Source organism: Rhinolophus hipposideros (assembly GCF_964194185.1).
Source record: "Rhinolophus hipposideros genome assembly, chromosome: 23".
Taxonomy (NCBI): domain Eukaryota; kingdom Metazoa; phylum Chordata; class Mammalia; order Chiroptera; family Rhinolophidae; genus Rhinolophus; species Rhinolophus hipposideros.
The window spans coordinates 8911314-8924235 of record NC_138069.1 but is presented as its reverse complement, the minus strand read 5'-3'; the positions used below and the strand labels follow the sequence as shown (position 1 = coordinate 8924235).

The window sequence follows — 12922 nt, the reverse complement described above, 5'->3', positions numbered from 1 at the left end:
ATACACCAAGGTTATGAAACCTTACCGAGCTGTTTGTACAGTGCTACTAATGTGAACACACGGTGGCAGATTCACGAACTTGTCAGACCTCGTAATTAGACCTGTGTAGTTAAACCTGTGTTATTCTAGGGTCAGCTGTATTATTAAAGAATTTTATGAGCCAGTTTATATCAACAGATTGGGTAAATTTTACAAAGACATAACTTACTATAAATAGACTCAAAAAGAAATGGGAACTTTATTCTTATAAAAACTAAAGAAATTAAGTATATTCCCACAAAACAAGCCTAGGCCCAGATGGCTTTACTACTAAGTGTTTTCAAATACTTAAGGAAGCATTATTACATATCTTGTGCAAACTCTTTTGGAACATAGAGGAAAAGGGAACACTTTTAACCTATTTTATGAGTCCAGCATTACCCTGATACCAAGGGCCAGACAAAGACATCACAAGACAAGAAAACTTACAAATTATCTCTCATGAACATACAAGTGGAAACCATTAACAAAATAACAGCCAACCAAATCCAGCATTTATTACTTAACATCCATAAATCAGTAATACAATATACTCTGCTAGTAAAATAATGGACAAAAACCACATGATCTTTTCAATAAACACAGAAAAATCACTTGACAAACTTTAAAACCCTTTCATGATGAAATCTTTGACCATACTACACATACAGAAGGAAACTTCCTAACCCTGATCTAGGGCGTGTACAAAAGTTCTGATGCTGTGAGAATTTTATAATTTCCATTTTTTTATTTATATCTCATCCATTTCTAATTATTGTTTATCGTGGTATATTAAGACCTTTTCTGTATTGATATCTGGTTGTTTCATCATCATTTATTAAAAAAATACTATCTTTCCCCCACTGAATTCCCTTGACACTTTTGTTAAAAATTAACTGAACATATATGTATGGGTATGATTTTGCTCTCTCTATCCTGTTTCATTGATCTATGCTAGGTGTGATTAAAAAAAATACGGTGAATGTTTAAATTAAAAAAAAAATTATTACAGTAAAAGACACATTGCCATTAATCCCCCTCAAAATACTCACTTTGAACACCCTTATCCCATTGTTCATGCCACTTTCTGAAGCAGTTCTGGAAGTCTTCTTTTGTGAGTGTCTTTTGTTGCGCTGTCATGGCTCCCTCGATGTCCTGAATTGATTCTAAACAGTTTTCCTTTCTTGGTCATTTTGACTTTGGGGAAGAGCTAGAAATCACATGGTGCCAGATCTGGTTAATAAGATCAGTGAGGACACACTGTAATGTTTTTATTGGACAGAAATTGCCTATACCAGAAGTGATATGTGACATGGAGCCTTTCTGTTGTGATCACAACATACAGTGACTGCCATTGCCGAGTGACATCCAACAGAAAGGCAGGGATCTTCAATACGGGAAGCTGCGCGTCGGACGTTAGTAACAGTATGTGACAAGTTTCAACTTATTCGGTGCAGTCAGTCAGACATGAGCTACAGTTGAGAGAAGGTGTGTTTTAAAGTGTGCTGTAAATTATCTTCCATCATGACAACTCTCCATGTCACACATCGCTTTTGGTATACTGCAATTTCTGTCCAAAAAAAAAACATTACAGTGTGTCCTCATTGACCTTGTTCACCAGGTCTGGCACCATGTGATTTCTGGCTCTTGTCCGAAGTCAAAATGATTCAGGACATTGAGGCAGCCATGACAGCACAACCAAAGACATTCACAAAAAAGGACTTCCAGAACTGCTTCAGAAAGTGGCAAGAACTATGGGATAAGTGTGTTAGAAACAAGGGGTAGTATTTTGAGAGTGATTAATGGCAATAATGTCTTTTACTGTGATAATTTTTATTTAAACATTTAGTGTGTTGTTTGATCACACCTTGTAAGTTGATTTAATTCCGTACCATCTTGAGAATTCTAGCTTTTCAGTGTATCTTGAAATCTGATAATACAAATACTCCAGCTTTGCTTTTGTTTTCCAAAATTGTTTTAGCTATCTTAGCTTTACAATTTCATGAAATTTTAGAATTATGCCATTTCCCTAAGGCAACTGATTTAATTGAAAGTGTAGAACAGTTAAATCCATAAACAGGATATGTCGCATTTTATTTGGATCATCTTTAGTTTCGCTTGGCAATGTTTTGTAGTTTTTTAGTTTGTAGTCTTATAGGCAACTTATAAATAATTTGATGAATTTATCTCTTAAGTATTCTGTGTTTTTATTCTATTTTTAGTGGAACTAAAAGGTTTTTCTGATAGTGTGTTGCTAATATACAATAAAACAATTGGTTTTTCGACATTGAACTTGTATCCTTAATCTTGCTAATAAATTCACTTATTTCTGGTGGCCTTTTAAAAAATAGAATCATAGGATTCAGTTAATATACAGTCATGTCATCTACAGTGGAAGCACTTAGCCTGCATTTCTTGTATAAAGTATTATTCCAATAACTCAAATAGTTGATGAGGGAGTGTGTTTCTTTATATTAGTACTTTAGCTGATAAATTCAGTAGGTGATAAAATTGTAAAATGCCTATTTTATTATCCCTAATAATGCTTTAGATGTAGGCACTGATCTAAATGGATGCTAAGACTAATAGATAATTGGAAGTTTTGTACTGGGTATGTCAAGTTGACACTGTCTGAAGCTGCTCACCATTTTTAACAATACTAAAAAATGAGACAACCAGACATTATGTGCCTGCATATCTGATGTGATAGAACATTGCACTAGGTCCTGTTTTACACCTGTTTCTCTCTTCATCCTGGTCATACTTATCGCTACTTTCATGCACATGTGGAACTACTTAGAAATAGCTGTTTTAATGTTCTTGTCTATTGATAACCCTCACTGCTGACAGTTCTGGGTTTGTTTTTATTGATTGGTGTTTCTTGGTTATGGATCATATTTTCCTGTTTATTTATTTCATTTTTTAAGGTTTTTATTAAAATATAGCTTACATACAATATTATTATATTAGTTTCAGGTATACACAATAGTTAATTTAACATTTATATACCTAAAGAAGTGATTGTCATAAATCCAGCAACCAACTGACACTTTACTACGCTATCACAGTATTATTGACTATATTCCCTGTGTTTCCTGGAAAATAAGCCTTAGCTGGGCTATCTGCTCTAATGTGTCTTTTGGAGCAAAAATTAATGTAAGACCCGGTCTCATAAGATCCGGTGTTGTTATGTTATGTTATACCCGGTCTTAAATAATACTGGGTCTTATGTTAATTTTTGCTCCCAAAGACTCATTAGAGCTGATGGTCCGGCTAGGTCTTATTTTCAGGGAAACACAGTACTTCCCCATGATTATTTGTTTTATATCTGGAAATTTGAACCTCTTATTCCCCTTCACCTTTTACCCCCTTTTAAAAATTTTTCATGCTCGCTTCGGCAGCACATATACTAAAAATTTTTCCAGTTGACATTCATTATTTATGTTAATTTCAGGTGTACAGCATAGTGGTTAGACATTTATATAATTTGTGATCCCCCGACTAGTACCCACCTAGCACTATACATAGTTATTCCCATATTATTGACTATATTCCCTGTGCTTTACTTTACATCTCCATGACTGTTTTGTAACTATTAATTTCTACTTCTGATTGTCTTTACCTTTTCACCCTGTTCCCAACTTCCCTCCTAGCTATTACCTCAATAAATCTAGTACCCATCTGACACCATACTAGTTATTACAATATTATTGACTAAATTCCTTATGCTATACCCTACATCCCCATGGCTACTTTGTAACAAGCAATTTGTCTTTCTTAATCTCTTCTCTTTTTTTCATCCATTCCCAACCCCTGCTGCCGTCTAGCAACCACCAAAATGTACTCTGTATCTGAGTTTATTTCTGTTTTTTTGTTGTTGTTTATTTTGTTCTTTAGATTCCACATATGAGTGAAATCATATTGCACGTGTCTTTTGCTGAAATATCCCTTCTGATTTTTAATGGTCACATGTGGATGTGGGACCAGCCCTTTCCATTTTCTCTGTCCCTCCTACCAGTCTCAAGGTGGCTTCTTCTGTAAATCTATAGTTGTCTGGCTTTGGTTCAGCTAGACCTCAGGCGATTCTCCGTAATGGTTGTTCTGTGGTTTAGTTATAATCGATGTGGTACTGAGAGGAGGTGAGCACAGCATTTACCCACTCCGCCATCTTGACTGGAAATTCTTTTCTTTTGATGCCTATTTTTTGTTTTGTTTTACTGGATGTTGGACATCACGAGTTTTATCTTGCTGGGTTCAAGCTTTTGTATTTTAGGTTAGTATTGGGCTTTCTTCTGACACACAGTTTAGCTAATTGGAATCCATTTGATCATTTTGAGTGTTATCTTTTATATTTATTTGAGCAAGTCCAGCACTTGTTTAGTGTGGTGTACCAATTTATCCCATTACTAAGAAACACATTTCTGAGGAACCTACCCAGTGCTCCATGTATTATGTAATCGTTGCACTCTGGCTTTTAGTTGATTTGTTCTCATATATTCATAGGACTCACACAGACACAAAGGAACCTTTCTGAAAATCACCAAAGCACATACGCATGCTCACACATGCACTCTCATGCATGTTCTTGTTCTCTCCGTCTCACTTCCTTTGTCTCTCTGCTGCTCTCTCCTTTCCTGTCCTGTGGCCTGACAACTTGAATGATCTTCCCCATCACCCGCATCCCAAAGCTATCTCTTGTCTCTTCAGTTCAGTGAGATTTCCAGGCTCTGTTAGGCTTCTCCTTTGTATTGTGGCCTAGAGATTGCTGGTAGGTAGTAAAATGGGAGATTGTAGGGGTCATCTTAGTTTTTTGTACCTTCTTTTAGAGACCATTATAGCCTTGTCCTGCCTGTTTTCGAGTGTCTTGAAACTTGTTTTACATATTTTGTCTGATTTTTTTATTTTTTCAGGTAGGAGAGTAAACTTGTTATTCCATCTTGTATTAAAGCAAACTTTTATGAATTTGCTTTTGATTGATTTATGTATTAGGTGTTGTAAAAGTTTGAAAGAGTTTTGAAATACAAAAATTACAGTTCTGCTTAAGAAAAAAGTGATTTTTTTGGTTATGTTCAAAGTAATTTCATTTGGATTTTAATTAGAATTTTATTATTAAACTAATATTTGTATATAACCTTATACTTTAGAGAATTGACATTTTTATGAGTTTCTTTGTTAAAGGACATGCTGTGTCACCTCTCTTGTTCAAGCCCTGTTTCCAGTCCATCAATAAAATTACATAGTTTTTTATAAATGACTTCTGTATTTCTTTATTAAATTTATTTTTTGATATGTTATATATTTTTGCATTATTAGTGGAGGTTTTTTTAATCTGGTTATTTTTGGAATAAATTCTATTTACATTATTATATAATTGGTCATGGTACTTAATTTTCATTTATGTAACATTTTAGATTGCTCTTATAATTTCTTTTAAGTGTGCTCTGCCTATTCAGTATGTTAACCTTTTGCTTCATAATTAGCAAGTGTTTTATTACCCCCACGTTTTTAAAATTCAGTTTATCTTTTATAATGAAAGTATCAATCTGTTCCTTTATGAATGCTTTCTTTTTTGATTTGCTTAGAAATATTTCTCCCAGGTGAAGAATATAAAAATACAATTTCTTTTAGTACTAATCCAGTGTTAGTTTTTTATCAGAGCTAGCTAGTAGCTCCAACACTTATTTTTTTAAATGAATCACTTCTGCATTTTACTACCTTCCTTTATATATTCAAATGTGAATATTTTTAAAGTTTACATGTTACATAATACTGCTCCCAAAGTACTATAACAATTTACTTTCATAAACTATTTTATAATTGTGGCTTTACTCTATATTAGGTGTGTTTTTACTTTAATTCAGCACATACTGATAGATGTTTAAAATTTGAGATGAGGCAGGCATCTTTTATAACCAGTTTTAGAGACTAAAGGCAGAAATTTTAAAAGAATTTTCACACAGAACTCTACTAATCAAATAGAGTCTGGGGAAGTAAGAGGAAAGTTTTGTTTGTTTAAGAAAATCTTACTAATATAAGTGATAGGGGCAGAATTTCTTGGTTAACATCTAGATTTTTTTGGTTGTTTGTTTTTTTCCTATATTGATATATTTTATTTATAACCTTTGCTAAAGAAATTGTTTTTCTGTTTTTATAGTTTTGGTAAGCAGTTTGGAGGAAAAAGAGGATGTGATTGTCTTGTATTAGAGCCTTCAGAAATGATTGTGGTAAGAACTTTAAGAATGCTGAATTGTTTTTTGAATATGCTTCAGTTTCAACTTAAATGTAGTAGGCTTTTAAACACTCAAGGAGGTTCCATTACTATGACTTTTTAAATATTTTATTAAATAGCATTAGAACCATCTACCAAGTTTGATACATTTTCATCTACCTAAAAATTTTTGTCATTCTTGAGAGAATTTGAAACATGATACAATTATATATAACATGTTCCAAATTTGGTAATTTCTTTTACCACTTCTACCAGAAAATTTAAGTAAAGGCTTTAAAAAGGGACTCTGGTTATTCAAATGTTTTCTCTTTCCTCTTTAATGTAGTTAATAATGTTTGAACATACTCTGTGCCCTCGAATTGAAGGAGACAGAAGAAAAGAAAGACATAGTTATATCTACGTATATCTAAGTAAGAAATGGTTTAGATCTCAGTATTGTTACTTTAGTGTACTTAAGGAATAATTTTTTACTTTTTCCTAAGAAAGCTAGGTAGATGATGTAACTTCAGAAAATCTGGCTTTTTTCCCCCCGGCATTAGAAGAATCCAGAACACAGCTTTCTTTTACCTTGTTCTGAGATGACCGTACTAGAAGATAGCTTCTACTGAATGGACTCATTGTCCTACTAGCATCTCATGTAGATGATCATGTCATCTGATTTGATTTAAACTACTGAGAAGTGAGGTTGAATTCTTAATGAAACATTTTAATGTCAGGGCTCAAAACTAAACCACTTTTCCATTTTATGGTGCCATAGTCAGATTGACATCTTCAAATCATTTCTGTTTCCTCTTCCCCAAACTGGATCATCTGCATTATCATGAATTCAGTGTCCTATATTTTATAAAAACAACTGGATTTTAAATTCCTGAAAAGGCAAAGATTATGTCTTATTCTGCAGAGTGCTGTCTGCATAGTAAGTATTCAGTGAATTGTACTTAGATTCAAGTTTGAGGCTTAAACTGCATTGTTTTATGTTTATTTTCTTTAAGTGTTGATATAGATGGCATATCTAGCAAGGCCTCAGACTCTCTCTTTTAAATAAATGTGTTGAGGAACATGGCAAGAAAACTGCCTCAGGCAGTTTTGGTTTCTCATTCGTCAGTTGATGTATTTTGTATTTCTCATACTTTATGGGAAAATAGTAGTGCTCTTACTGCAGTGTTCCTGCACATATACCTTTTGTTGTTTTATTTTATGGTGGTAAAATACGCACCATAGAATTGACCATTTTAGCCATTTTTAAGTCTGCAATTCAATGTATGTAATTATTAAAATACTTTTATTTTTAAATGAAAGGCAAAACTTATACTTTTCCCATCCCAAACCTAGAGTTAGCCTTTTTCTAAGGAGACTTGCTGGCTTGTAGTGGAGAAGAGTATTATTTAGAAACTGAGATCTGGCTGCCATTTGTTTTCATTGCTCCAGGTGCCGCGTTGCTATTAGGGCCTCTCAGTGAACAGAGATGGAAAGTATGTCTGAGTGTGGGTATATACTCACACTTAAATATACACATGTCTATAATTTTTTATAGCTATATTATGTTTAAAACCCAGAGTTTATTCTGGTTTTTCCTCTTTGCTTACTTGTACCTTCTTTCTCTAACGAGACATTTGGTTTCCATTATCATAAATATATTTACTTAATACATAGGTCATTTAGGAATGTTGGCCCACAACATTGTAAGAAGCACTATTAGCTAGAGTATTAACATACTCTGTACATGTAATTTAAGTGTACATTCTGTTGAGATTTTACAAATGCATACAACTTATAACCTACCTCCCTATCAAATAATATATTTCCATCATTCACCATATAAAGTAAGGCATGATTCTGAGAATTAGAGGGACCAGGCAAATGGACAGAGGAACCAGATTGAAGGGACTTGCGTTGGCCAAATCTGGGGCACTTGGGGAATGAAAAAAAAAAAGAAAAATTCAAAGTAATTGATAGTACGTCCCCCTTGTATAATATAAGAATTTTTAAGTCCTACTGATATGAATGAATGAAGGAGAAGGGAAAGTTTTTCCTGATAGTCTAATGCCAACTAATGAATTTGGAAGGAACGATTAAGCTAGAAAATCATAGTTGAATGGTAAACCTTGTGGCTAATGTTTAATGAGAAGTAGAACATTTACATAGTCTCAGCGTTATCTCCCCACAAACCATTTATGAAGGGAAAAATTACCAAATTTCTGATTGGTAAACATGGAGGTTACCACTGTAACAAAAATTATTGCTACCACTATCAGTATGGACACAAACTGATACACCATTCCTGATCAGATTCACTAAGAAGGAGAAAACATCATCCATGTGATATATTCCTGTCAGAAATGCATACCTAAGGCGAATCATTAGGAAGTATCAGACAAATCAAATTGAAAACGTTATACAAATTGATTCGCCTGTACTCTTAAAGTATCCCAATGTCAAAAAACACAGACTGAGGAACTGTTCCATATTAAATGAGAAACATACCTAAATAAAATGCTTGATCTTACACACTAATTGTTGGAGGAGAGGGCATAGTTATAAATGGTGTTGCTGGAACAATAGATGAAATTTGAATATGGACTGCAGATCAGATAAAATTGAATTTCCTAATGTTAATAACTGTACTGGGGTTATTATTCGAGTCTTTGTTCTTAGGAAATACATGTTGACATATTGGGTCAACAAGCACTCTCTTCAATTTATATTCAAAAGTTTCAGAAAAAATATGTACACATAAAATTTTTAAAATCAAAAAAATGAAATCAGGTATATATATTTGTATGCATATTTTTGGTTGGTAATTTTTAAATTCTAAAGTCGTATTTTATTGATGATCAGCATAGTTTAAAATGCTTTATGAGTTACAAGAGAAAATAATCCAAAGTAATTTAAGATTTTTATTTCTGAGATTTCTGAAGGATTTTATTGTCATTTCATCATAATAGTGAATCTTGTTTTGTTTTTTTTTTTCAGTTATTCACAAACATTACATCTTTTGAAATGCAAAAATGTATTGATCATTTTGTACCAGCACAAATCTTTGGTATAGTTGTGTATTTTTTAGATGAAATTATTTAGAACTCATAAAAATGCTTGGTGTGAGTTTATATGTGTTTACAAGTACATATTTGCTATTTTGATACGTTCTGTCAAATGGTTTTATTATATATATATTTGTGCAAATTTTATTAACTCCACTGGTGATTGCGAATCAAGGAGGTTACTGAACACTTCCTGATCACCTGCTAGTCATCTTTATAGTCATCTTAATCTAACACGTTAGAAGGAAATCTTTTTGTCTTCTTACTTGTGGATATTCTCATATGCTTCACGGAGGCTTTTTTTTTTTTTTAATTCATATCTCTTGCCCATTTTTCTACTTGAATTTTTTTTATTTTTATTTTTAAAGTTAGTTTCAGGTGCACAAAACAGCATAATGATTAGACATTTACAGCCCTCAAAAAGTGATAATCCCACCAAATTTACTACCCATCTGACATCGTACATAGCTAGTATAATACCATGGACTATATTCTCTATGCTCTACTTTACATCCCATGATGATACACACACACACACACACACACACACACAGCCAAAAAAATGTATATACATTTTAAGAAAGGAAAAACTATTAAAATTGTAATATTCAATATATACCAATAACAAAAGATGAATACAAGGCACGTTTGACTTCTGCAATTACAAGAGGTACTCAAAGTGGTTACCATTAGCTTAATTTTAATAAGTTTTTTCCTTTCTTAAAATGTGTATACTTTTTTTTTTTGGCACCCTCTATATATATGTGTGTGTGTATACATTTTTATATGTATTCACACACATATATTCACACACATATATATACACACACAATTATAGTTGACATTCAATATTATTTTTTATTAGTTTGAGGTGTACAGCGCAGTGGTTAGGCATTTATATAATTTATGAAATGATCCCCCTGGTAAGTCCAGTACCCATCTGACACCCTACATAGTCTTTACAACATTATTGATTATATTCCCCATACTGTATTTCACATTGGATTATTCCTTATTCATAAGAGCTTTACATGTGTAAGTATGTGAGCCTTTTTGTTTATGAGGCTGTATGTAAATTTATCGTGTTTTAACTTTAAAATGAATTTTCTGTCATTTATTTATTTTGATCTATCGACTTTTTTTTCCTCTGACAACTTTTTGGAGTCATGCCTATTAGATGACAGACAATATTGTTGATCTTTTAACCTGTGTTGCTTTATGGAATTTGATTATTTCATTATTTTAACTTTTAAATCTCACTTTTTCTGGGTAGCTAAAGACAGCGGTAACAGTTTAACTCCCAATATTTCCTCCAAAAACATTTCAGAACTCTACCAGAAGGGTAAAAGAAATCTACACATAAACCATGCTCACAGCATAAGTTGAAGACAGAATACCCAAACTTGAAAATAATTGCAAATAAAAAGAAAGAAACCACCAGGTCCCCTGCATGTGGTCTCTCACACTCCCATCTCTACTTCCAGCCCTCAGCAAGGCTTTGTGGTGAGCAAAGGCCAACCAAGCTGAAGATAGAAGCTAGCAAATGGACGTAAGGTTGACCTACACTGACAGAAAGACTAACTCTGCACTAAGTTTAAACTTAAATGTGTGTGTGTGAGAGAGAGCAAGAGAGAGATCAGAACAGGGACTATAAGGAATTTATTTTAAATTATGAGTGATTTGCAGAAGTATTCTTCTAAATGCATAGTTTCGGGATCAAGACAAAAGGTAAACAGGAAACAAGCTTACTTTTGCATTTAAGTGCTGAAGAAGGAAAGAAAAACACATGAAGTTTTAGGTTCGTACAAGACAAAGGGAACACAAAATCAAGGGCTTACCACCATGCTTCTTTGTGTTTTGTCTCTACTATCTTTACTAAAATAAAGGAATTAGGTTCTACTTTTTTAAAAAAAATCTTACAGCCCCTCCCAGAGAGCTAACAAAAAGGAAAAAATATATATAAAATATCTAGACTTCAAAGAATTTGATAAAAGAGGGTGCTATTAAACTAGGAATCTTGTAAAAACAGCTTAGTACTACAAAAAGGTGAAAAGGGAAGATTAATAAATCCATATATATGGCTGTTACAAAATATTTAAAAATGAGATTAATCACATATTAACTGTGGGAAATTCTCCTCACCCCAGAAAAAAAACATGAAGATGAAAACTATAATCACACTTCAGAGTTACATGTATTCAATCAAGCATTTATGGATACTTTTTTTAAAGTGTAGAATCAAAAAATTTAAAACCACGGAAAGAAAATAAAACAAAAATTGAATAAAAAGAGTGTGAACTCAGTAAAGTTATCAAAGACAAAGAAAAAAATTATCTTAGAAACAAATAAATTACAAGGTGCTCCAGGAAGAATTGACTGAAATGAAAATTAAATAAAGTACATTAAAGAAAGGCAGGAAAAGTGCTAAGCGAATGAAAATTATACAAAGAATGAAGTAAAAAGTGTCAGAGATACTGTATTATATACTTGAAAGTTGCTGAGAGAGCAGATCTTAAAGATTCTCACCACAAAATGAAATGGTAATTATGGGACATGATTGAGATGTTAGCTAAGGATATGGTTGTAATCATTTTGCAGCATATAAATGTATCAAATCAATACATCGTATATCTTAAACTTACACAGTGTTAACATACTCGTATGTCAGTTATATGTCAAAGTTGGACAAACAAGTATTAGAGAAAATAGTGGAAATTGAAGACATGCAATGAAGGAATGACATTTATGACATTTATATTGGAGTCCCGGCAGGGTCGGGGGGGGGGGGAGGCAAATGGAAGAGAACTAATATTAAAGCTATATTCAAAGAAAATTCACCAGAAATTGATAAAGATTTGAATGTACTCACTGAAAGATGTATAGAGAGCACTACATCCATCAACAACAGAATATATCTACTTTTGAAGTGGGATATTTTCAAAAGGACCTTATGTTGGAACATAAAACATATCTGATTAAAAAAAAATCAAGATTTAAAATATTACAGTTTATACTTTTTGACCACCATCAAATTAATTTTAAAACCAACTACAAAAACACAACTAGAAAAAACACAACTTTTGAAATTCAGGTTTATATTTTTAATCTCTTGTGAAAGAAGAATCACTGAAATGAGAAAATATTTTGAACTGAATGAAGATAGCATATCAAAACGTGTAAAATTCAGCTTAAGCCTTTCTTGCTGAGCAATTTAAGCCTTAATGCTATAAGATGAAAGGCTGACATTCTTTAAGTTCAGTATTCACATCAGGAAATTAGCAGCAAACTATACTGAGAAATTAGAATCCAAGAAATAGTAATGATAAATATGAAAATTAGTGGCATGTAAAGCAAACTTAAAGATGATCAACAGAGGCGAAAGTTGGTTCTCAGAAATGAGTAATAAGGGTCGGCCTGGTGGCTCAGGAGGTTAGAGCTCCGTGCTCCTAACTCCGAAGGCTGCTGGTTTGATTCCCACATGGGCCAGTGGGCTCTCAAGCACAAGGTTGTCAGTTCAATTACTTGAGTCTCGCAAGGGATGGTGGGCTCCGTCCCCTGCAACTAAGATTGAACACGGCACCTTGAGCTGAGCTGCTGCTGAGCTCCCGAATAGCTCAGTTGGTTGGAGCGCATC

At 33.1% G+C, this 12922-nt stretch overlaps 1 protein-coding gene across 8 annotated transcripts in view; it reads left to right on the top strand.

Moving 5' to 3' along the window:
* The window catches only part of RAPGEF6 (Rap guanine nucleotide exchange factor 6), a 179758-nt gene that overhangs the window by 46500 nt on the left and 120336 nt on the right, over positions 1-12922 (top strand). For 7 of the 8 annotated variants that reach the window (XR_013992373.1, XM_081035330.1, XM_081035328.1 and 4 more), the window contains exon 5: positions 6173-6242. The exons of the other annotated variant lie outside the window; for it this stretch is intronic. Coding sequence is in view for 6 of the 7 variants with exons in the window: in XM_081035330.1 (XP_080891456.1) it covers positions 6173-6242 (70 nt within the window). In the remaining variant the exon portion in view is untranslated. The remainder of the gene's footprint in view (positions 1-6172; positions 6243-12922) is intronic. 8 annotated transcript variants of the gene reach the window in all.